This window comes from Syngnathus leptorhynchus, chromosome 1, assembly GCF_054491065.1.
Source record: "Syngnathus leptorhynchus isolate UIUO chromosome 1, UIUO_Slep, whole genome shotgun sequence".
NCBI classification, from domain to species: Eukaryota; Metazoa; Chordata; class Actinopteri; order Syngnathiformes; family Syngnathidae; genus Syngnathus; species Syngnathus leptorhynchus.
In genome coordinates this window covers 14,300,205-14,327,363 of record NC_141195.1, presented here as the reverse complement: position 1 = coordinate 14,327,363, position 27,159 = coordinate 14,300,205, and the positions used below count along the sequence as shown (strand labels likewise).

The following is a 27,159-nucleotide window of genomic DNA, read 5'->3' as shown; positions in this document are numbered from 1 at the left end:
ACAGTGTTATCACAGAGCTGCTCTGGGCCAGATAAAAGCTGTTGCTGCTGATGGGCCTTCTCTGATTGAGGGGCTGGCTGCAGACTCACGAATAGAGGGGGTGGGGTCGGTCGGCCTGCCACCGCTTAGGGACGGTGGAGATATAGAGGCTGAAAAAACAGTGTTATGTAGACAACTATGTGTGTTTAACAGCAGAAAAAGGATAGCGCCTCTAACAGTGTTTTGGTTTTGGGGCCCAGACAGGAATCTCTCACTCCATATCAGGGTCCAAAGGGTGAACTTGGCCGCATGTGAGTGACTATTACGCAGCATGATAGAACCGCAGACGAGAGGTTTCCACCACGACAAGCCAACGGCTTTGTGAGGCACAAAGAAAAATGGAACATTTACAGAGATTGGGCTGACAGGTAGCTGCTAAGTCAAACATACAAACCATCCATCCATCCATCCATCCATCCATCCATCCATCCATCCATCCATCCATCCATCCATCCATCTTCTATACCGCTTTCCCCACGGGGGTCACGGGGCATACAAACTACAGAGATGGAATTACTTTGCCACCACAGCTTCCACTCTTTTGAGAAGACATTCTCCAAGATGTGTGAATGGGCGGCACGTTGGGGCATGTGGCTTGCGCGTAAGCCTCACGTTCAACCAACAACCTTGAACAGATAAGTGGCCAAAAATGGATTTATGGGTGACAGTAAATGATGCTCTGTAATCACATCTATAGTTATAACTTATTTCATTTTAAGGATTAAGGGCTGATGTTTTTGAGTATGTGACAACACTACATGAAAAGGAGAAGTAAATCGTCTAAAGACCTGCGTTGGACTGTTTATTTTCACCCCAGTCTATCCCTGTCTCAGCATTTTCCTTAGATACTATTTCATTATATCGCTCACTCCTGCCTAGAAACAACACACAGTTATGTCTTTATACAAATCTTTCAGTCTATGTTGGCATTGTTACACAGTTTGGGAAGCTCATCCCGTCTGTCTGTGTGTTCAATTCCTCATCTTTCTCACTCTTTCCTACAGTATGTGTCCCTTCCGCTGGGAACTCAACAGAGTGTAGAGGAGGTCCGGCCAAGGCTAACATGTATCTATAATGTGTTCGTCTCAGGCAACCCCCACCAACTCGCCTCCCCGGAGGAGTGGAACGCTGCTCTGGTTCGTTGGCACAGCGGACAATGTGGGTGTTGTGTGGATGAGTTGGCTGGCTGTCCTCTTGCAGGCTGCAGAGTCAATGCGGGGCCACTGCTGAGCGGCGGCCTGTCCTGCCGCCGCTCAATAAAACCCTCCGTCATATATTTTTTCAAGTGGTCTTCCTTATTTGTCTTTCATTATGTTTTCTTTCTAAAGTCAGGACTTTTTCTTCTGCTTTCCGCCCTGGATATGATCTGTTCTCACCCTGCAGCTTAATAGACTTTTTTAAATGGCTTTGCGTGACTGCGTGTGTATGTGCAGCTACATGAAAGAAGTTCTTTTCACCACTGACACACGGCAGATTGAGACCCTGCTTACTGTGCTAAATTACCCATTGTACACAAGGGGCTATTTAGAAATTTGGAAGTTTTGCACAGAAAGAGAAGTACGATAAAGGAGCACAGTCTTGCAGGGAGTGGAAATTTAGAATTTGTTTATGCACTGATATTCATTCTCCAGGTCTGTCTGATGGTCACCACTTGGAGGCTAAGAACGAGAATTAGGAACAGAATCTTGGAATTCAGTAAAGAATGGTAATCGCTGTGTTGCCTTTTCCATCTTGAAACACACCTGCATATTCGATTAATTAAAGCCCCTTGATCTACATAATTCAGCCTTAAAATATGAGGCGAAAAAATGCCAACATTACTAATTGACTCATTCATCACGGGACCTTGTTGGTAAATGTTCCTGTTCACTTGGGTCATTTTGAACGACTGAAAACCCCTATGCAAACTTTAAGGCCTAATCATAAAGTATTCCAACTATAGCTCGCAGATATGTAGTGCCGTATGTTTAAATTTAAATCGTCACAATGTTGGTAACAAAAGTTCTCTCATGTCAAAAAATCAATTTAGGAACTGCTTTTTTGGATACATTTTGCATCAGTCAACGAACAACGCCTCAGTTTGCAGGCACATTGTTGATACAGAGAGCTCAGTTGTGCATTTTCTCACAAAGCATAGTTGTTTGCGCCGTGTGTAACAAATTTCACATACAAATATTTATTTTGCTCTCAATTAAAACTTAATATGGCTCCCAAGACAGGGAAACGTGTGTAAGACTCACTCACATGCACCCGTTGGAGGAAAGCTGCCGTAGTTATTTCGCTTTACTAAGAGAGTTGTGCGACAAATTAAATTTGTGAAACGAAGTTCCAGTGTGCAGAAGGCATGACAGTGATTGCAACAGGGAACATATTTGGCTCATGTGATAAGGTAAGAGCTGAGATTTTCCAAAATCTTCCATATTTTGAGGATGAGAAAACAACTGTATATCAAATGAAACACTTGACATTCGACTGAGGTAGAGTTTGCTGGAAAAACACTGAATGCGTTCAAACTGGATCTTGTGTTGGACCATCAGTGGTGACCTAGTCAACAAAGTATCTTAATGGAAAAGCCGATCTCTCATGGCAAACATCTTGTCAAAGTGTGACTATCTTCATAAAGAATAGACAGACTGTGAATGTAAACAAAGTGCAGAAAGTGTCTGGCGGGTACACAGTTATGGGCGGCGCTCCCCATTGTCGGGGGCGAGTTGGAGTTGCTGGGAAAATGTGTGGCGCATTCACACTGAACAAGGTCTTGTGAGTTACCGTGGAGAGCGTGCTTCCTAACTGATGATGCCCGAGACAGCTTCCCAGATCTTCTCCGCCACACTGAGAGCCACACAATGCTAAAGACCTACTGCCATCTTTAGAGCGAGCGGCAAAAAGTCACTCCGTGTCTTTAAGCCTCAGCTGTGAAAACAAGTCTGAACAGTGTGAACCGAGCTTTGGCTCATTCTTATTAATTGGCGACAGCAGGTTGATGCCTCTTTTTTTTCTTTTCTGCTCCATATGAATACATGTGAGGAGCTTCTGATCCCAGCTTTTCAGCCAATGACTGTTTATTTATCTATTTCAACTATACCCGAGGGAACAAAAGGCATGCAGAATGGCCAATGACAGCCATGTCGAATATCTCTTTCTGCCAAATCTGCCTGTTTTCTCTCACTGCTGTCACTTGATGTCTTTATGCAGGCCTGAGAGATCATGGCCATGAAAAGGATAGGGGGTGAGCTGAGTGAGTGACCCTCGCAGGAGGGGAGTATTAAATGTAAAAAAAAAAAGAAAAGAAAGAAAGAAAGAAGCAAGCGCAAGACATGCACAAACCAGAAGGCTGTAAAAGAATCGAGGGAGGAGAGGGGCACCCCTGCCGAGGCCCAGGCATCTCGCCTGGCAGGCCCCATCTTGGCTTCAGACGGCTTTTGTCAGAGAGGGAGAAAGAGGGTCTCTTCTTCACTTGGGCATGGGACAATAGACGTTTTGTCAGTCAGAACGGAGGTGTCAATGGGTGAGTATGGAGGGATGCTGAAAGAGGAATAAAGCCAAGGACCCATCTTCACATGGGGTGGGGTAGCGGTGGAAGGCAGCCCTATGGGACGGGGCAGATGTTGAAAGGACGATGATTTATTAGCCTTGGTGTCCTTGGTGGCACTTGGCCACCATCCCAGAATTAGTGAGTGAGAGTCAGAGACATGGGGAACAAGCAAAAGGGGAGGGCAGTCATGAGACATCTTAATTCCTTCTACGGGCATGGGGTGCCTCTTGCTCTCCGACCGTCATGGTATTTCAGCCCAATTCTCTTGCAGAAAAATAAAGGCATCACTGAGCGGCACCTTGTCCAGCACAATATAGTAAGCTACTTGATTGATTAGATATATTTTTATACATTTTTCTTTAATGTTAACTTGAAGTCTGAGGGAGACATCTTATAAGCCCGTCAGGGTTTCTAGTCTTCCTATTTTCTTTGAATTATTTTTTTCTTCATGTGACATTTGTGTTATTGTGTGTGTGTATATTGTGTGTACATATATGTATATATATATATATATATATACATATATATATATATATATATATATATATATATATATATATATATATATATATATATATATATATATATATATATTATATATATATATCTTGTGTTTATATATATAAAGATATATATATTATATATCTTTATATATATATATATGTATATATATATATATATATATAAAGACTCCTCACTGCTAGATCAGCCCTGATACTGCCATTTTTCCACTGCAAGGTATCGTGTCTAGGTTTCCACCTCCAAAGAGGTCCTTAGGAAATGCTCCCCTCCTACCCCAAAAAAGAAAACGCACACTGAACGCATCATTTGGAATGAGACATGCAAACAAACAGCAGCAATGACAGAGAACAAGGGTCTCCTGTATTTACGTAAGGGCCTGTTTATTTAAAAGGAGACTGACGGCACCAAGAGGGGACCACTGCTGCAAAGTCAAGACTATAAGGCACAGCAGCAGGATAAGCTCATATTAGCATATTTGTTGCTTCGGTGTCGTATTAGCTGACTCGTGACTTGCGATAGTCTCTTCTATTATTATGTGGAAAACACTATTCTTGTATGATTCAATTCACCACTATTTCATCCTTAGACTTTCACTCCTGTTTGCCCTCCTTCCGGCAACATTTAATCTTGGTACTTGTTTTGCCGTCTTATAACACAGGCCTCCACAGACAAACTGTAGGAGGGCTTACTTAAAGTAGAAGTGTGTGTGTGTGTGGGGGGGGGGGGGTTGACAGCTTTCATCAAGAGTACCCAGGGGGGAAGATTGATTGGCAAAGTAATTTACTGCCCAGTGTCCATTCTCTTCTGACTCCCTTTCTCTTCTACTGGTTCATATATCCATCCATTCAAAGGTTTCCAAATACTTGCAAACACCTGCTGCCTGAAGGTGAAGGTCTCGTTGGGAGTAAGTCATGTTGAGTGCGTGCGTGTCATGATGGCTTGCATGTCATTTTTAAAGGCTGACGTTGTATTTACCACTGGTCCATATGAAGACGACGTATTGTCTCACATAAGTGAAAGGGAGGGTCATCTATCACTTAGAGCGGAGGAGTGAGGAAGAGCCCGAGGAAAAGTCAAATGAGAGCAAAAAAGAGGTTGTAGGGGTTAATTCTGCACTACTCTGACTGGCTGTCATCATCATCATCATCATCACGATTGACCACTTACTGGTGTCCACTTTAGCCCACCATGACTGCTCACCCTTCATCGGTTTCCTTCCAAAGGGCCCCCGGAAACTTTTGTTCCGTTCATCAGCACAACAAATACATACAGATGCTCCAGGAAGAAGAACAAGGGGAGAGAGGATTTCTAAGCAGAGCCTCCTTAGTTAAACATCACTGCTGATTTGGAGTCAATCCGCTTCTTTGTAAACAAACACAATTCCGAGTAGCTCATGCGAGAAGGGCTCTCATTATTCAATGTAAACGTGGACAATTAAGTGTTTTAAGGGGACATTAGCGATCTGCACTTTTCCTTCCTCGGTGCACTACAGTATGGAAAAAGGAGAGCAAATAGCATGCGACAATGACGCAGACATCAATGAGTAATGAGAAACCGACATGCCAGTGGGACCGAGGGAAATGCTGGATGTGCTGATTTACCTGTCATCTCTGAGGGAGCATGTTTGAGAAATTGTCCTGATGGCAAACGTCAGCATGGCCTCTCAATAATCAATTTTAATTTAATCAAAGCTTTGATGACTTCATGTGCTACATTCAGGTTAATGACTTTTGCCACTACAATGTGTTGATCAGCAAAAATCTATTTAGCTCATAGGTTAGGACCAGGGTATTTCCAAATTGAAGTCGATTGAGTGCAGACTAATTACAAATGTCTCACATTTTCTACAAGATGTTAAATAAAAAAAAAAGTCATTTGTGTCTGCCGTTTTGAAGACTTTTGAATGGCACCTTTAGAGAGTAAGCATTATTTTCTAAGAATGGCTGTCGTTTTGTAAAATCCAATTTAAAATGTTTTCATATGATGTATATCCAATGACTATTGGTAATATATGAGTATGGCCTGTTGGGAGCAGAATAGCGGACAATGACTGAGTATAGGGGACGTGGGAAGATGGTCCAGGGGTCACAAAGACTGGCATACAGATTTCTCAACCCGCGCCATCACCAATTTTTTCTTTTTTTTAATGGCTCAAAGGACTGTTTTCTTCTCACTCCCATGAATTATGTAAATGGAAAAAAGCTTCCCTTTCTTCCCAGGCTGGAAGAAGACAGGAAAAGGGATGAAGCAACGTGAGCGAAACGCCTCCTCCTCAATTTTTTTTTTTTTGTCTTGCTCGCGTTGCGTCCGAATGAGCTTTCATGTTGGCGCCGTGGGCCTGGATTTTGCTCTGTGGCCATGAGAAAGGACGGTGATGGCCACTGAGTTGGTGGAGGGGCGGTGGTGGGGGTGTCTACGCACAATGACATATACGAGGAAAGAATGCTGGCCTTGTTGTTGGACAGCTTGACATTGATTAATGAGATAGAGAGAGGAGAAAATAAGAGAGAGGGGTGGCACTGGTTGGGTATTCTCTACAAGGGGGAAAGGGGGGAGTTGGACTCCCTTTAGGGTGAGAGACTCCGGAAGAGCCTTCGGCTGGGCTGCCGATGAGGAAGAAACTCGCTGTGGTGGTGTACGGCCCATCCCCACATTTGGTGTGTCTTCCCTCGGCCTGAAGGATCGTCTGCACATGAAGGCGCGCAATTCAACGGGAGACGCATCAATCCTCATCCATCAAAGTGCCCTTTAAAAGCTGCCACCACCACCACTTTCATCATCAACATCAGGAGTTGTTTTGTTGGCACTTCTCCATACACACTTAAGAAGCTCAGCTGCTTTCTGGCAGCAGAACTCAGCAAAGCACTAAATGTGTTTTAAATAGTCTGTCACCATGTTCTGTAGGACATGCATTGGCTTGCTGTGAATACTTGCTGCTATAAATAAGAGATGAGCAGATGAGACGTTGCCATGATCAACTCTGAAACAGGGAGTGGAGAGAGCAGGGGCGGCATGTACCATATTGGTATGGGTAAGTTGAACTCAATCAAACAGATGTCCACACTGGCAGTTGCCAACTTTCAACCTACAGTGTGGAAGTCTCATAACAAGCTTGTCAGTTTTCTACATTTCCATATTGATTGGGCAGAGATTTGTAAATTCTTCACTGAAACCATCCATCCGTCCGTCCGTACTGCTTATCTTTAACTGCTTTATTTATTTTTATTTTTTACCAGTACATTTTGTGTGCGTGTGTGTGTGTGTTGGGGGGGGTCAAAATACTAAACATTTATTTTTCCTCAGGAAAAACAGTGTGTACTCAGGGTGCCTTTGCATTTACTTAAAGTGATATGTATTTCAAGGTCCTCTTCCCACACATTTTTTTAACAAACAGAACATAAATTAATCTTTATCACAATAAACAATATCAGATTTATTTGACATAAATGGTCTCATATGTTAAAGTAAAGACAAACCACAGTCATAAATCAGATTACAATAATATGCAAACAAAGGTATTGCTATTTGCATTAAAAAAAATTAAATATGGGTACTGAACTTGTGAAAATATGAGGCGAGAGAAAGTGCAACTTTGCTGGAAACCGTATCGCTGATGTGTACCATAATAATAACGAGTTTGACACTGTGAGATTCCTTTGATGTAAAATATTTGTAGTAACTAACTGCTCTATTTGATAATTCTTGTTTTCCGGGCTGCATTCTTAAGCCAATCTCACTGTTGTTGACCTTCTACTCAAGGGCCTGCTCGCAACAACCGCTGTCTCTGGCCAAGTGGGATTTCAAAGCCTCTCCTGGATGTCCCTGAACCCTTTTGTCTCCGCTCTCATCTATAGGTAAGCACAGAGGGCAGCCCCCCTCCCCACCAGCAACCTCCTCAAAACTAAGCACAAAAGCCAGATTTCCTCCCAATTTGCTGGCAAAGAATAAGAGGCTCAGCGACTCTTTTCAATAGTTTTGAATGGTGGGCCTAGATTCAGACTCAATCTTTGGGGATGCCAGGCCTCAACCCAGCTTACAGGCTGCTGACTTTGAAAAGGATGATCCCAGTGCTCAAGGGTGTCTTTTGCGTTCAGCTCTACTGAGGCCATGTTTAGGCTTTTCTTTTTTTTATTTAAACTAATCCATATTTTGGTGTCTGTCACGAAGGAAACTCAAATTTTACAAAAATAAAAAACTCAACATGACTTTTGAAAATGCAAACCGCATTTTTCCGCAACAATTGACCGGGACTTTCGATGATGCATACGAGTACATGGAAATATCAGCACAGCATCCCAATGTGGCCCAGTTTAACGAAAATTGTGCAAAAGGGGAATCACAAATAAATTCCACTCAGTGGACCAAGCATCGGCCTCTAGGCTTTTGGTATTTACAGTACATTGTCGACAAACCAACAAAGCTCACTTGAATTCAACACATCTTTCAGCTTGGGAAAATATTCTTCAATCACAGCCTCATTCATTGCGGCACACTTTAAGTACACCCGATTCACGGGGAGTGCCAATGTATTTTCATTTAGACTTTTACTTCGCTCCGCTGACCATTCGTCCTACTTAACCTCCTTGCACTCCACTCTCCTCCAATTATGCAAGCACACCCTGATGCATATTTGTACTTTTGCTTGAGGTCAGTTCTAATCAACCACCCTTTGGTTGTACTCGCACAAGCACGCACCCCACTCGACTGTGAGTTCCTTTAAAGACTCCTGCCTACCTTGCAGGTCCAAGGACTGCTATTAAAGTAATCAGGAGCTTTCTTAGCTAGGTCAAGAGCAAGGTGCTCACATGGGGATTCTGATTTGAATAATGCAAAGGGAAAGAAGATAAAACCTGGTGGAAACCACAAACACAGAGAGGAATGGGGGAGTGAACACAATCTTTAAGCTTACAAACAACAACGGGTGTACTTATGAAGAAAACTGACGACTTCTTAACCGTGCACAACATAGTGTTGATTCGTTGCACTCAACTTAGGGGTCATTGAAAATACAATAAATTTAAAACAAAATTGATTGATCATATTTAAGTTCCAGGGTAAAACAGTGACCATGATCAAACCTTTATTCTTAAACAGTCATTTAAAAAGTCTCCATTCTCATTGAAGGTCACATGTAAAAACATTATCTTCTGCACAAATGAGGTGCCACTGTGCGTTAAATACAATTTTAAACGTTTCATCACAGAATTGCTACCAAAATAATGTAGGGGAAAATGGGTAAAAAACACTAGATCCTATTTGATATTTTTCAGTAAAGTATGAAATCAAAACAGAGCGCTCAAATTACCATAATACTTTTCCCTTGACTTACAAGATCAGGAGTGTTTTTTTGCAGACCAAGCCCTTAAGTCAAGATACCTGTGTAGCAAATCATGTTCCCTATTGAATTGAATTGAAAAGCAAATTATCTGTTCTATTCGCGCAAAACACACATTTATATTTTTAACCAAGAAAAATAGCACTGTGCTGTAAATTAGGATTATAAAGGCAACATTTAATAATAATAATAATAATAATAATAATAATAATAATAATATAGACAGACAATAATGATGAAATCGACCAAGTGATGCTTTATAATTTGAAAAATCTTTCAGTTGGGGCATTCCAAGGTCAAGGCATCACTGCACTCAACAGTAATTCATGTGACACAAGCAAACAATAAAAACAACTCTCGGTGCTCCAATATCAAATGATTGTGTGTGGAATATCTACCTTTTTGTGCCCTGTGTGCACCCTCTGGCCTACACTGCGGTGAAGATAATCACGGTCCTGTCGCTCCCAGGTTAAAGACACACCGCTGAGTCTTCTGGCACTAATGCAGTGCCAGAACTATAGGGGTCACATTAGCCCTGGCTACTTCAGGATGCATTACAGTGGAAAGAACGCCGCTTCCCTGCCCATTAAAAAGCCACCAGTAAGGCTATGATGCGAGCCTACCTGTGACGGCTTAAATTAGACATTTAATGATAGCTGTGCTGCAGGGAAGGAGTGCTCAGACAAAGAAATACTGATTGGATAGTAATTTGGTGTGAGGGTCACAAGTAATGAGCCAGTGTATCATATCACTTCTGTCACTTTTGTCACTTCAGGAATAGCAGGGATCCAAGCGCTGAGTGGATACCATTAGAGGTCGCATACTTTACATACTTGTTGTCACATTAACACGTGCTGCAGTCTGCTGTCCATGTAATTCTTCTTCTTTTTCTACATTTATATTTTGCAGCATCACCATTTCTAACTGTACCCTTTCAGCTTTAAAAGGGACTAAAAAAACTCTTATATTTATATATTTGTTATTAATGACACCAACATGTCAAACACAGTGTGTGTTAATGGGGCAATGAATGCTGAAGAAATATTTGGCTGTTGTGCTCCTCCCTCCAGCAAATGTATTTTTAGTCCACCAGGGTGAATCGACTGCAGTAAATAATGTGTGGTTGATTTGCTAAAATGAACTAGGATGAGGTCACTGAAAATACATGCTTCCCAAGGACAAATTGCGATAACGCTGGGTCTTGAAAGGAACACCGTCTGAGCATTTAAGTGAGCAGAAATGTTTGCACAAGTAACTGCACTAGTTCGAATGAAGTAAGAGCAGAGTCCTGCTGGTGCAAGACGGCTAACCATGGATTCTGTATTATAGAAATGAGAAACTAAATAAAAGTTGAAGTCCTAAATCCAACAATATGGGGAGTGATGCGTTAATTCAAGTATTATAGCACTAGTTCACATTTTGCCGTACATTAAAGAGCAAAGGTATATTAAAGTTATTCTTATTTAGGAAAGATCATGATCCACTGTATTCAACAGTGAAGACTACAACTTGTATTAGCAATAACTAATACATCATTCTTTGTTTTTGTGTGTGTGTGTGTGCTTAATTAGCCCACCCGGGTATCATTTCAAGATTACAAGATCATCTATCGACCAGCCTGATCATCTATCTATTGAGCTGTCCTTTCATTGAGCAGGTACGAGGTTGAAAGGCCCACATAATATTGGAGCTCTAATGTCGTATCCCCATGGGTCCAGCAGCAAGGTCAAGTACACAGCAAATAGTTCAGCGCCTCCTTGGAGTCTGAGGCCATATGGTAGGTAAGCACCATGATTAATGAGAGAGAGATCCAGTCTGATATTAGGGCTAATTGACTCTGTTAGTCACCTCTTGGATGTCCGGTCATATCCGTTGCACTTCTAGTGTTGACAGCACAAGTTACTGCATGATTGCACCACTGTGGTGCCTTTCCTGGTCTCACATTTGCATTCACACTTGCACCGTTACGTATAAACAATGAGAACCAAGTTTCTTTCTTACATGAAATTTCCCTTCGAAATAAATGCATACGTACATGTTGCAGACATTGAAGCAGGATAGTGAATCAAAATGATGAATTTTGAGTATGTTTCAGTTGGAAAAAAAATAAAAATAAATGGCAACAAAATGCTCATCAGGAATGACACATTAGAAGATACTTTTAGGAAAATGTTCAGTTATCTTAAATGGAAAAACAATATGGATCTGCAGTAACATTAGGGATGGGGAAAATGAATGATGCTCCAAATTTTTGAAGGTTGAATTAAAAAATTAGATAATACAAATTTTTCTTACATGTGTAGTTAATTGTAATTGTAATAGTGTAGTTAATACTAAAAAGCATCTCACTATTGTTTAAAATTGTGTCAATAATATGTCGATTTTATATTGCTTATCCTGTTGAGCTGTAGCCAATCCCATTTGACTTTGTATCCAAGCAGCGGTACGATCGAGTGTTTGACAGTCAATCACATAGCACCAATAATGTGTGCTCTGAGAATTTCATCTTTTATTTAATTGAAGATTGTACACTTCTAGTATGAAAAGAGATTACCATAAATAACATCAGGAGTTGCTTTATATGCTTTTTTAATTCAGCCGGACTGGCACCCCCAACTAAAATGAATGCAATTTCATTAAATTGCTGTTTTTTGTTTTTTTTGTGAATACTGGACATAACCCTGCAAATATTGAAGAATATAATGCTGGAAACCTACTTTAGCTGTGGTTGGAAAAAAAAGAAAAAGTATCAAACTTCTCAAGAAGAGGGCTGTGGAGAAAAGGAAGAGAGACATGAGAGTAGTCCTGGAGCGGAGATGAGAAAAGAGTAAGTGAGCCATGCGGAGGAAGTCAGAGAGCGAGAGGTGATGGTAAGATGACACTCTGCTACCTTCGCTGACCCGCCTGTCGGGCCACTCTGCTACCACGGACAAGATGGAAGGTATTAAGTGGCCCACTGTCCTGCCAGCTTGAGTTGCTGATCTGCTCGCCTTAGTGGAAAGACAAACCCCATCTTCACTTCAGTGGAGAAGTTTGTTGTGATTTTGGTCTTCTCTTTCTCAGCGACAAACCTGAGAGGCCCAGTTTATCTGGGGATAGAGTGAAGGGAAATAGGGCGCCTTGCCATTTGAACACTAGAACTTTAAGCCGGCAACGGTTCGGCGATTCCCTCCTCATGTCTTGCTTGACTGTAATGTAATGCTGCCATCCACAGCAGTTTTATTGTGGGGGGGTACACAGATGACACAAACAGATCCTTTTAAATAACGGCAGAATGTTGCAGTTCTTCCAGAATATTGGAAAATTGAATCAAAAAGCATCAGTTCCAAAGAGAGAAAAAGAGGAACAAGTTGCTCATTCTCAACCATGACTTTGGATGAGGGGGGTAAGAAAGACACCCAATATCCGAAATCCCTCTCTCAGGGCCATCATGTGAAGAATTCCCCCTCTTCTCCTCCTCTCGTACCCTCCCGCCTTTCCTCTTCTCTTCTTTTCTTTTTTAATCAAGCCGTCTGGGGTTGTCAGGTCTTTTGAGACGAGGACTCCCAGCCATGTGAAAAGTTAATCCCTTGTGGGCCTTCTTCTCCGTTGCGCTCATCTCCCTGGGAACACTGCGGTGGCTTGCAGGCAGGTGGCGGTGGGCTGATGGGGGTGGGGGCGACAAGGGCTGTAGGAAAGGATGGCGGGCGGGATGAACACAAGGCCACCCTGATCAAGGGATAGAGCGGTGCTGATCGTCTGGAATTCCTCATCCTTAACTTTGAAGCCCCAATTTCAACTTGGGCCATCGTCCACAATCCCGCCACCCTCTAGCAACTCTGTCTGTCTCAAGCCTCCACTACAAGGCCTTTTGACGAGCTCCCCTGCCTGGGTGACAGAAGGCCGGAATAAAGAATAGAGTGGATTTGCAGCATAGAAAGCTCATGGAGTGGCTTCTAAAGGAAGACCCTTATTCACATTGAAGAGGACTCTTCTGTTGCATTGTGTTCCAAACGTCCTCTGCCCCTGTCACTTAATGTGCGTCAGTTTATCAAACTCGATAAGAATCGACATACTTCGATTGAGGCTAAACTTGGGCTGATCTGGGTCGGGACTTCTTCAATGAGCCACTTTGTACTGCATGTACTCAGAATGAAGAGACAAACTCTCTTTGTCAAAAATCTTCATGTCATTCTTATTAATGCCTCTCACAAAAGCGCTCACTGGTAGTCCCAAGAAGACAGAGAGCTACACACTTGAATGCTTTGGTTGCTCTGCATTTTTCCCCTTCCTTGGCCTCCCACTTAGAGGAAAGTGCCATTGGAAATATAGACAGGCTCAGTCAGCCATCTTAATCCTTCTTCCCTGTCCATCTCACTCATCTCTCTGCTCCCGCCCACTTGACGTGGCCCGAGTCCCGCTCTTCTCTTGAGGAACGGGCTCAAGGGATGCAGAGTCTATGTTGGAGAAAGATTGAGGAGTTTGTAAAGGTCAGCACGCACTTTGTTCAATCCGAGGGTTTATCTCGGCGGCAGTGGGGCAAGACAATGAGGCCTCTCGCCGTGCAATAGAAACCCAAGCTGCGGCAGCTAAATTACTTGGCTGATAAAACCGAATTAGAAGCGCCAGGACCCCGGAGGCCAGAAAAAGAGGGGGAAAGAGGGGTGGCCACGGTGATGTCGAGGACGGCAATCAATTGATTAAAATTGTAAAAATCAGAATAGTGAGATGGAGCTTATTGCGCATCTTATTGCAACGAAAAACATTTGGAAGCTCACAACACATCAACAAAAAACAACAGGAAATGATACTTTGGCAGTATCTTTCAAATGTAACACATTTTTTTTCAAGCCTGTTACTCAAACTTGAAACCTCTAATTATCAGATTTAAAAATGAAGAATGGGTGCAGGCTCAATATTATGTCAAAATAATTTCAAAATTATTGTGTTCATAAAAGAAAAATGATTTATTTTGAATCAATTGCAGTTTGTATGTAGTGGCAAATAACAGAAACTACCTAAATGTACCAAACAAAGGGAGCAATAATTTCTATTTTACTGGCAAGAATCTTGATTGATGAATTTAAGGTACTGGAAAAATTTTAAGGGATAATTAAGGCCTTAATTTTAATAAAATAATATTTTAACAGCTCCATGGTCACTCTCTTTTAACAAAGCACAATTAATTGAATTTTATAGATCTGCCCCCATAAAATTATAATAATAACACTTGCTTGGTTATATCTCATCCCCCAGAAGTTGATTGGTCATGAAATAATTCAAATTTAACAGTTCAACCGCAAAACACTTCAGAAACTGACCTTGCAAAACAATGTATATGGCCACAAAAACACTAGTTTCTATAATTTGTTGATACTATGGAATTTTATAACATTCACCTAAATTTCACCAGATCAGTCATCTTCCATAATGCCGAGATGGTGATTTTTCATGCACATGAATCCCTTTGTAACAGGGTGTGAGCATGGACGAAGAAATGGAGGGATTTAAATAGGACACATAAGAATTAGGTGACCGCAGTGTCCCACAAAAAGGAGGGAAAGAGGGGTGCGAGAAAGCTCGCCGGTTCTACACGAGTAGCCTGGTCATAATCATCTCAAGTGAGCTTGAAATGTTTTTCCTACAGTTGTCCTGAAGGTGTGTATGTCAGTCACTTTAGAAATTTTAGCCCGCAGAGAATTAATAATCAGAATAACACATCCATTTTAAAACACTTCTCCATATTTGTGGGCCGTGGCAATGATCTTTCCTGTCTCAGGTCACACTCAATGTGGATGGATTTTTCTTCTGCTTTGGCATAGCTTTGCTTATCACATGATTCCGGGGTTTAAACCTAAGAGCCTCAGAGTAGTATTTAGAAAGTTTTTTTGTATTGGTACCGGGTGGCACGCTGCATACCAGCTTTACCAACATCATTGAACCACCTCCGCAAGGAAATTGGCTCAGGGCACAATCTCTGCTCAATCACACAAAATAGGTACTTTAGATACGTGCTTCACAGGAAGGGCCCACTGAATTTGGGTATGAATTATTGGATTTTTTTTTTTTTTTTTTTCAATTTGGCTAACACGGCACACGTTTAATTCATTATTGGTCTGGATGGCAAGACTCATTTTCTTTCTAAACTCAAGGTAACAACAACTACGGCCTAACCAACAACATTCATCATAAAATGTTGCACAATCACTATTGGTAAAATGTGTTAATTGTAATGCTGAATCAAACAAAACTAAGCGATTATGGCAAACTTTCAGTGAGAGCTCGATTTAGAGGAGGAAATCTGACAGATTTGGGATTACGGCTCAGTTTCTAAGATGATTAAAAGACAAGTGCACAGAACAGGCCATTGTGTATCAAGATATGACCTAAAATGGAGATGTCTCAGCGTGCGGCTGTTGTGTTGTGTGCGAAACAAACAACACCACTCTTTATAACTTCTGATTTAATGAGTGTGTAGCAGACAAGGAAACATACACGCGATGATTTGCAAAGTTTCCACAGCCAACAAAAAAAGTAATACATTATGTATGTTTGGGAAATCATGTTTAGTATTGATGAATCGTAAAGCCAAAAGGGACTTAGCATTTATAAACATTAAGCGATATGTTGTATATGTGATTAGGGAAAATGTTAACCACACCAACCATGGGAACCCGATATATAGGTTACCACCCGGCACAGCAATGTTACGATGCAAATAGCAGTGCAACAGAGTTTGCACTGGAGCATGCAAATGGAGAAACAATCTCACCACACACCTCATAATTCACCTCAATCTTAGCATTATTTCCCTTTAGAGGGCAGAATTTGGCTCTTCTATTGGGGATTTCATTATATTATACATAATGAACTGGTGTTGTATTTGGAGTGAAGTCACCTTTAATGACTTCTTTGAAAATAAAGTACTATCACAGTTGTGAAGGAGGAAAAGGGTAACTTGAGCAAATAAATGTAATCAACAACATAAACAGCATTTGATGAATGTGAAGACTGCGGTCATTGTCTGTCCCTGCCCTGAGGCTCTCCAACTGATGGGCCTATTCATCAGGGCAGTGATGAACGATGGGGCTTTATCTAGCTAAATATAGATAGAGAGGAGAGGGTGGAGGCGTGGGACAGCGGTTACCTGGGCTTGGCCACCAGGGAATAATGGGCCCATGTGCGAGTTTTAAATGGATGTTCAAAGCAACGTGCAAAGAGAAACCTTTGCGCAATAAAGGATAGCATTGTGAGGGACATGCGTGAGGGGACTGTGTGTGTGTGTGTGCACGTATGTGAGTGTGCGTATGTGTTACTCGCGCAAACAAGAGGTTCTATTGAAAATGCTTGGTTGCAGTGGTTGTGGTCTGAAATCAATGACCAAGTAATAACAGCCCAAATCCCAGCGACAACATTTGTCAAGTTCCACTCTCGTCAACGATGGATGACTTTGCCGCGCACATTTCCTCAGGAGCTTGCGCCACTTTCATCCGATTCATTTACAAACTAATTAACAGATGTGGTAACGAGTTATGAACAAATGAGAAGGCATCAAGCTTCTAATCAAACCTGACAATTAATTTGCTGCCCGGCTTCCTCATTATCAACTACCATGTTCATTGAGAATAATTGACAACAGTTCGTGCTAGCCCACAGGAGACTTGTCTTTAACAGCTCCTTAAGTAAAAAAAAAAAAAAAGAAAAAGCCTAATTCTGCTGTGGTGTTTCTCTCGGTAACAGTGACCATATGTTTAATATTAGATGGAATCTGTTCCACCAGAGTGTTCTGAAAGCTGAGAAAATTGGATTAAATTGGCTAATGGCATGTTTAAAACCTACATAAAATGAACGTGAGTGGAAGATATTACAGCACGCAAGCTGGGGAGTTTAGGGATTATTCTCTCTGGTGTTTTTGGGCCATATGTAAACTTGGGGTTTCTCTCAAAGTCAAGTAATGATCATGTAAAACCGCACATTGTTGGTCAATAATACTGTGATTTAAAAAAATACATATATACATATTTTATACACACATACTTAATACTATATTCAAATACCCACTAAGACTCTTTCCAAGACCAAGACGGCTTGTTTTTTTTTTAACAGTTAAATGACTTTAAAGGAGAAGTGCTCTCATCTTAAGGCAGTGTTCTCCAGAGCATGCCTCTGATTTGATTATTAAAAGACATGATAATGACCCAAATCATGTGGAGCGCTTTTACTCACAGAAGGGGGTTTCAAGTTAACGAGAAAGATGTCAGGACGGGGCAAAGTGGGGTTAAACAAATTGATTTCCGCTGGATTTTCCTGAGATGTAGTTAGGAAAATCTTACGTATATTGTATACAGCGCCAGCCTTTAGGCAATTTTGAGCAATCATTAGGGTGCTGTTGCCTCAATTGTGCACTAGAAAATCGCGATAAAAATAGTCCAACTCGATATAATGATAATTAAACTATTAATTACTATTAACCTTTGGAATGAAAACGCTAACAAATTCAAATGTATTCAATGTCAATTAATATTGCTACAAATAATAATGCCAAATAATGCCACACTAAATGAGATAGTGATAGAATTAAGCATCAGGTTATGTTAATAATAATACTAATAACAGTAATAATAATATTAATATTAATACTACTACAACTACTACTACAACTACTACCACCACTACTACTACTGCTACGACTACAACTACTACTACTACTACTACTGCTACTGCTACTACTACTACTACGACTAATAATAATAATGATAATAATAATGCATGGCATAAACATTAAGATAAACAGCATGATTCCGTAGCAAGCAAACAAATCAGACACGTTTCAAGCTGCACCCTTTGAATGCCCTACAGGGACATCTTAGGCATAAGAACCTCAGCAGGCAAAACACAAAAGGCAAGCAAACAATGATGGAGGCAAAAGGTGGGTCAAGACAGATAAGTGTCAGGGTGCGCCGGGACTTTGCCGTAATCTTCAGGGACATGAATATTAGCTTGGCTCAGTCTTAAACAGACAAAAAAAACAAAGCGTATGAGGTGAGCAAGAGGTGAGAAAAATCCGCTGCCAGGGAAAATGAAAAAAAGTCTATTGGCAAACACATGGGTGGGTGGCAGACACATGATGCCATTGCTGGATCGACACATGTCACGTAGGAATTTGGCTTTATATAAGAATACCCACCCACCAGACAGCTTGCCCTATCACTGTGTCAACAAGAGGGTCAATAGAAGAGCTAGCATATTTCCCCCTCTTTCCACACATCACTGGATGAATGGCACTGATATGGAAAATCACCCCACAAAAAGTCAACAGAAAAAGAATGTAAGACGGGCAGAAAGCCGTTTGCCTTTGCAAACTGGCAAAAGATAAATACGGCAGTAATGGCGACATGGTCTATGTATTCTTAGAAATTCTTTTTGTAGTCACTTTTCACTGAATGGATCATGAGGTTCATTTACGATACGATTTACATTTTAAAAGGTTTGCACTTTTACAAAGGTACAAATGATCTTTTGACCTGCTCAAGTATTGTACCTATCTTTTTTTTTAATTGTACTAGAAACAGTCAACAATATTGTTGGATTGATACTGCTCTGACAAGTCAATAAAACAGACCATAATGTTGTACTTATTTTATTGTCTCATAATGATATGATGTGCTATGATGTGGTGTGATATGATATGATATTATGATATGATAATATGACATGATATGTATAGGAGATGATGAGATTTTGAGATTAGATGAGATGGCATGAGATGAATGTAACAATTTTCAACCACTGTGAGATCAGCAGGTGTGCTTAGTCCGATTTCGTTTTCACAAAAAAGTATCTATTTTGGTTCATCTATCCATACCAGTGACATGTAGTGACAGGCAGAGCAATTACCGTAATTTTCGGACTATAAGTCGCTCCGGAGTATAAGTCGCACCAGCCATAAAATGCACAATAAAGTGAAAAAAACCATAAGTCACACCGGAGTATAAGTCACACTTTTGGGGCATATTTATTTGTCAAAATCCAACACCAAGAACAGACATGAACGAGCAACAACAGGCTAAACGATAGGTATGCTAACGTGACATAAACACAAACGAAGAGCTGAGAACGGGTCTGACATAACATTCAGAGTTACTCTAATAACTATTACATAAATAACTCGTTTATAAAACCATCTGTGTCACTCCAATTCACTAAATCAATGGATTGTGCTTTATGTGATTTGCATTTCTAATTATTCCACAGACCCATATAACGATATATAATATATATTTCAAATAACTATCATATTACAACAATATTATCAAACCATCTGTCACTCCAAATCATTAAATCCATCGATCAAATTCATCGTTCTTTATCAACAAAGCCGCGCGTGCGCCCTGACGTCAGCCTCGTCGTTATTCCACAGATCTAGTATATAACTATATTGTAGCGTTAACAAAGTTAACACAAGTCATTAGCTCACGAAGCACCTTATGGAAGAGCACAATAGCTGCAGCCATTGCACCATGAGATGTCTCTATCATTCAATAAGGAGAGCCAGGCCAATCTAGCAGCAAGATAATAGCAGCAGCGGCTCTGACAGTGGATTCCCACACTAGACCTCTCTGAGGGTTTGGGCTCCCTCTGCTTGTGCAGGGCTTTCTATCCTGAGGGGATGGCTCTCCCCCCCTCCCCTCACACACACGCACACTCACATACTGTAGACTTGGGGCCCCGGTGTTCTATCATGTTGTGCTAAAGGGGAAGCATAATGGTTTTTAAATGGATGACTCGGTACTGGCCCAAAGAGGCAGAGTGAGACTGGAGAGAATGGCCATGGCCCGCAGCAAAGTAGCTCTTAGATTGAGCTGTCCGTCTCGCTGAAATGAGTCTGAATTAACACCTCTTCCAGTCCCCCGATGCCTCGAGACAGACAATAGATGGCTTCCTTTCTCCCTTCCTCTTCTTTCATGCCATTCGCCCCGCTACAACATGGGTTAACTTCCACTCACACACCCAAAAGATTACACGGGCCGTATGAGCAGAAGTTTTACTCGCATGTCCACTGCTAAAATTGATCGATTTAAAGTCATCTTGGGTTTAGGTAATTTGTCACTTAGAACACTGGGAGCAAGAACAATTGTAAATATTTGTATGTACGATTTTTGATACTACTATATTTGTTCACAGTTTTGCATGCCAGCAGTGGAGGACTACCACACTGATTTTATGTTTTATTATTGTATCGTATATATTCTGTTGAGGGTCAGGGGAGAGAGTGGACTTTGGTCAAGAGACGCGGTACACCCTGAATTGGGTGCTTGTCATAGACATACAACATAAAGAAAAAAGCAACCATTCACACTCATATTCTTCCCATCACTGAGGGGGAAGTAAACATACTTTGCTGCCCAGGTCTGCCTGTCTATTTGTCCAAGAGCAGAGGCATTAGATGAGTAGATGGTGAAAAGGGGCGCACAACTCTCCTCAGGGAGTCTGTCGGTGATTATCAACAGGCCAACTGTTATGACTGTCTGTGATAAGGGTCTGGTCGAGGATAGCCCCTGAAGGGTTCCAGCCCTGAAGTAGACAGGAAATGTGAGGCAATAATACGGCCTGAGACTCAGTCAGTCCTCCAACGAGCGCCGAGGACAAGGAAGGCAGACAGATCAATCGCTCCTCTGCAATTGGGGAGCAAATGCCACATGTTTTCGCTTGAATGAAAACAGAAGGGACCTCGGGAGGAAAAATCTTATTGAAAAAAATGTCCACTAGTAACACCGCAATGAATTAATGACTTCAAATATATATTATCTAAAAGTCAAAACTCCATAATGGGGGTCATCTTGATTTAGCAGTCAGTGCATAGTGCATATCTATTTTTCCCCACTGAACAAATTTGGATGCCTATTAGAAATAAAGCTGTTGGCTAAACCTAGCAGCTGATGAATATGCAGTTGTCGGGCAGAAAAGAAAGAAAAAACATAGCGTGTGTCATTTTTGGAGCGGTGCCCTTTGCACCTTGAATGGCGACGCATAATATGAATCTTAAACAAGGAAACACCGCTGCTGCTCACCATGCATGCACTGGCGTTCTTTAATCACCAACACATTCTAAAATTGCTCTTAATGGAATGAAGGGACATGCATTAAGGTGAATGAATGTTGAGAAGTTAGGCATGTCTGATGCAAATCCCTTTTGTGTTACACCATTGTCAGGACAACAGTTTTATTTTTTTTATCCTTCAATATCTATCCATCTATTTTCTAAACCGGTTATCTTCATGAGGGTTGTGCTGAAGTTTTGGGGCGGTGGGCGGGGTACACCTTGAACTCGACAGCCAATCGCAGGCTTCAATACGCATTCATTTATTTTTCCTTACTACTCTAAGAGATTAGTGTCCAGACTCCGCTGAAGCATTCCACAGCTGACTTTGGGGCAAGAGGTAAACTGGTAACCAGTCAATTGCAAGGCACATTTAGACTAGCAACAATCCACCCGTACGTTCAACATTTCAATATTAACATTATTTTAGGATAAAGAGTTTTGCTAAGTAAAAGTTTTCATAATTTGTTTGACCCTGAAACAAATTCCTTATATTTCAGCATTTACCATGGGAAAAACTATGCGTTTAACAAACTGTCCTGGGCAGTGAATGAGCAGTCCAATATTGAGTCAGTGAAAGGAAAAGTGAGCCAGAATATTTCATGTCTGATTGGCCACACAAGAGAGAAAAGATCAGACAGAAACCAGTTGACTTTCTTTTCTTAATGAGCTTAGTGAAGCAACTTCAATATCGCCTAATGTCATGTCAAAATGAAAATTAATAGTGCAATATGCCGCCATCGCATTCGGTCATGCTTCTTCCATTTCCATATCGGGTGGCGTGACCAAACGAGCATGCCCGCTCACGGTGACGCCCCGAAAAGCTGATACCTCCACTAATCAGCAAGATTTTTCCATCTGACATTGCTGCACAGCTAGATATGTAGACGAGGGCGCATTTAGCGCATGTGTGTGTGTGCGTGCGTGCGCGCGAGTGCGTGTAGTCGAAGATGAGGGCCAATCATGACATGGTGATGCAAATGGAGCTGGTTCCAGCGATGATGATGAGATAGATGCTTGTGAATGAACTGTGATTGCTGGAAATGTGAACGTGCAAATGCAGAGTGACTCATTCATCACTCAGCCTCCTCACAGCAATATTGCGCCCCCCACACTCCCCTTTTTGTCACTATTCTTTCAGTTAATATCATATGCACTGTATGTATTGCTGTTTGTGCCTTCACACTAAAGAGGTCAAAGGTGAAGAGGAAGAAGGGCATAGAAACAAAGCACAAAGAAGCCGGCTTGGTTCATACCTCCCATCCGAAGGAGCTGCCTTTGCTGTGCAGACCGAACCTCTCACCGACTCTGATACGGGTCTTGGCCCAAACGCCCAAGCCGGCACCCGGTACCGATGACTCCCGCAGCTCCAGATCGGCGGGAATCGGAATGTCGTCGGGAATGTAGACTGGCGCCTCATAGGGCGAGCCTTCCTTGGGCGTGGTGAAGTCCTGGTCATTGCTGCTGCTGTTGTTGTTGAGGAGGTGATGGTGGGTGTTGTACATGTGGGGGTGCAGCAGCAGGTGGTGGTTGTTCGGGTGGGAGGGAGTCGGTGAGGGCAGGGGAGACATGTTGATGACGCCATCCTCTGCGTCGTCTTCAGGACTGTCAGTGCAAGTGCCGCCGGCCGCCGAGCGCGCGAGGTCGGCCTCAGTGTCGTACATACCGTCCACTGGCTCGCTGTCATCTGATGACACAAAGGACAATGACTGTTGAGAAATTCTGCTTTGCTCATCGGGATTAGGAAAAACAATCAGAAACGAAACAACATTCTTTGACAGGTTTAAATGCATGTTTCATTATGCATTTCAGAAACTGCCATGAAGTCATTTTTATTTTTTTCCAAAATGTCCTATGTAAACGTGGACTGGCATTTGGCTAACTCAAACCAAAATGACATCAGCAGTGTTTTTAATCAATCTCGCTCCATGTGGTGGAGCACGCCAAGCTTGCAAGCTCTTCCCAGGTTGTCGTTAGCACCAAAAGGTTATTATTATACTTCTATTTATTTAGTTTAATAGCATATGATGTTTGAAATGTATCAGTCATAGGTACAGTACGTAGGTTATGTTTCAGTGCTGTCATGGTAATGAGGCTGTACGGGAAGTGCTTGGAGATGTATCGAATGAGCTAATCAAACACTTGTGGAATCATGGGAGCTCATTCGCGGCACAGATCATCTTTTTGTTCTGTGCTAAATATTTGGCCTCCTGCCCGCCGACAGATGTGGCCTGTGAACGCTGTTAAATTAACTGACATGTAAGTTTTTAATGTGAAACGTAAAACTAGCAAAGCACGGGACAGCGGCTGTCCAGTGCTTGGCAAAGCTGAAGCCGCTCCACGAGGCTCTAGGAGACGTATCACATAAAGTTATAGCAGTAAAAGTCTGCCTTTTATGACCGATTTTGCGTCATCCAGCCATTTTGACGGGAAAATACTTTTTTTTCTTTAATGATCACCATTTCATTGGAGTTGGGATCAGGCGCACAGCTCCCACTGTACAATCAAAAATGTTTTCAGGCTGTTAAACACTTTTTCTCCATTGCTATCCCTTCGTTCATTCCTCCACTCTCGCTAACACTTGACCCACTGAGAGCAATTTTGACAAGCGTAGAGACAGCCTCGGAAAATCTATTAAATCTGGCTTAAGCCTCCATGCACATAAAAGTGCCCAGATGACTTGACTGAATGCACAGTCTTCATATATACTACATTAAATTGCACAAAAAGGTAAAAATCACCTGCATTTTGCAAAAAAATACAAATTTAAGGTTGCGCATGTAAACATTGAAAATGTAGTTTATTTCTTAACTCTGGTTTAATATGTAGGCTATAGACTTCATCTTTACACATTTTTCTTTTACCTGAAATACCTAGTCCTTATTTCCTAATTCAATTCAATTCTAATTTTAAATTTGAGACTACTATATCATAAGTGTTTTCTATTTAATGAACAAGAAATAATTTCCTAAGATTATGTTTTTGGCCTTAATCACTAATCATGTCACACTATTGTGTCAAAGTAGACAAAGTTTGGCGACATTCCATGATCACTTGATGCCTGAAAACCATCAACCAGGTTGTGTGGCTAAAAGGTTTAGGAAATAGGTTTTTAACCAGTCTCTCCCAAATGGTTTCAACATTACACCACCTTCAAGAGTAAGCACTTCCCTTCACCCAAAAATAAATCCAAACATTTATAGCCAAGCTATATGATATAAAAAATAAAGATCTGGTGGAGGTATGAAATAAATAAAAAAAGAGGAAATGTTCTTTTGCAAACCTTAACATTTGCAAATACTCTGGGCGAAAAACATGTAAACGGGTAATTATTATTCCAGACCCCTATTACAGTTTAAATATACCGTTTAAGAGTCCCTGCTCTCGGCTGTAAAAGGCAGCAGTTAAAAGAAAGATGAGAAAGAGGAGGAGGCGAAGAAAAGTGACGACTGGGCTGCTTTTAAACATCTCTGTTAGTTCTGCGTCTCAGACAGCCAAAGGAGAGATGTTAGCTTCGCCTCCCAAAGGACCTCTAAAAAAAAACAGCGCGGCCAGATAGTGCCTTCCTCTCTCTGGCTGCCGATGTTGTTTTTTCTCTCTCTGCTCTTCTCGCCATCTCCTTCTCTTTTACGGGCAGCTATTTATCCTGATTACATCAGGGGTCAATCATTAATTCGCACCTTGGGGGTCCCGATGCTGGCTGTGGCTACAATGGGCTGCTTGTATTCAGTGGCTGTTATTCCAGCGGAAAACTCCACCTGAGAGCCAGGCACAAGCCACATGAAGGCATCCAATTTGACTTGATCAATTATAAATGCACAAAATCTGTTGCTTTGTAGCAACGCTCGCGCTAACAAAGGCATGCATAAGCTTCAATGCAAGCCGACCGCACAAACATCTGTTTGCATCTGAAGGAGCTGCTACTTCACTCAAAGACAGGAGATCAAACGGTGGTTGGTAAAGATGATATCATGTAACTGGTGCACAACGGCACTAATACAGTTGAATGAAAATGCGCGGCAAAGAATGAATAAGTCAATTTGCAAAGGTAAGTGGATAAATATAAAAAAAAAAAATCATGATAACAGTCATCAGTCTTACCATGACAAAATAACTTGACATGCAGCTGAAAATCAGCGGTTTGATCGTAGGGTCTTACAACGGGTAAAGTGTTTTGTGGTTGAGTTCAATCAGAGCACTCCAGACTTAAACGCGGTGAGATACAGATCTGCCGTCATTTTCTGCTGTCTGCCTGGACGTACACAAACACATGCTTTGTAGCCTGCAGAATAAGTTGGACTGTTAACCTGGGTTGAGGAACAAAATTCACTGCATAGATTACATCTGGTAAGAAATCTCAAAATGGGACCCAATGCACTCATTTAGTGGGGGAAAAATAACAAGGAATCTCTGAAAATTCTAATCAAATAAACAATTCTAATTGCAGGCAGACATACAAACATTGAAAACCTCTGCAAATCCAAGCTCCAATGGAAGTCAACAATAGTTTATGGTTTCAGAGCCAGGTACATGGTTTGCAAGAGCATGGTTGTGGCTCAGATAACAATAAAAGAGAGCTGGAAATAGGACGTGCACACCAGTGACGGCCATCATAAAGTACACGCGTCCCATTTCCCTGTCCAATACACACACACACAAACACACACACAGGATCGTTCTCCACCCGTAAAGTGATCTGGTTCAATTCAAAAACGAAAGGCCAAGGAAATGTCCAAACTATGCAGAATGACTCCAAATATGGGGAGAAAAGTGTGTCTCGTGGAAGGAGGGAAATGGCAAGAAAGTGTGGATTCAGACAGAAATAAAAAATGAACTCAGAAATACGTGACTAAAACATTTTGAAGAGCACACGTGCCCTTGGAAAAGTGAGGTGCACGCACACTATTGGCCATCGTGACACTTTATGATGCTTTTGCATGGCACCATTCCAGATTGCTTTGGAGTGGTTGTTTTTCCAGCCATAAACTGTCAAATTCACATCACACTGAATTAATGCACTGCGACATGCTTGCAACCTGCAATAGTGGAGGGGAAGGAGACTTTCATGTTGGCCAAAGTAATGAGACAAATAACATTGAGGACCGCAATAAAATGGAAATACAACCAGGTCGTCTCTGCTTTTGCTATACTTCAAACCGTAGCTGAGTTTCCCAAGTTTTAATGAGCCAAGGTACATATTTTACACGAGAAAAATATCTGGTCAATTATGTACCTGCTGCTATCTAATGAAGAAGCATTTTCTTGTTATGACTGTCACTACATAGTTTCTGACATAGTTAGATAAACAAAGATACATCATTTGCCGTAGTAAATAAATAATAATTTTCGGAGCAATTAAGTGGAATTGTGTAAATTCTCACCAAACACCCTGATAAGCTATCGTGGCAATCTATTGTGCTGCGGCACAGTGGTTGGGAATCACGACACTACAAGACTTGGCCATGACACGACTACCAGGTAGTGCCCAAGCAGCAGAGATGAAGCCGTCAAAATCAAGTCAACAAATTCAAACAGCGAGAGTGTGTGAGTGAAAACTGAAAACCCGTATGGTGTATTTTTCCACCGAGGGGTGCCGCTTATTCAAGATGACGTACACATGGAAGCATGTTACCAGGCAGTCCATAAAGA

At 41.6% G+C, this 27,159-nt stretch overlaps 1 protein-coding gene across 1 annotated transcript in view; it reads right to left on the bottom strand.

Annotated features, from left to right (window-relative positions):
- Positions 1-27,159, bottom strand: part of prdm16 (PR domain containing 16) — a 199,615-nt gene that overhangs the window by 75,739 nt on the left and 96,717 nt on the right. Inside the window, exon 6 of the mRNA XM_085911926.1 lies at positions 22,767-23,197. Within this exon, the coding sequence (XP_085768052.1) occupies positions 22,767-23,197 (431 nt within the window). The remainder of the gene's footprint in view (positions 1-22,766; positions 23,198-27,159) is intronic.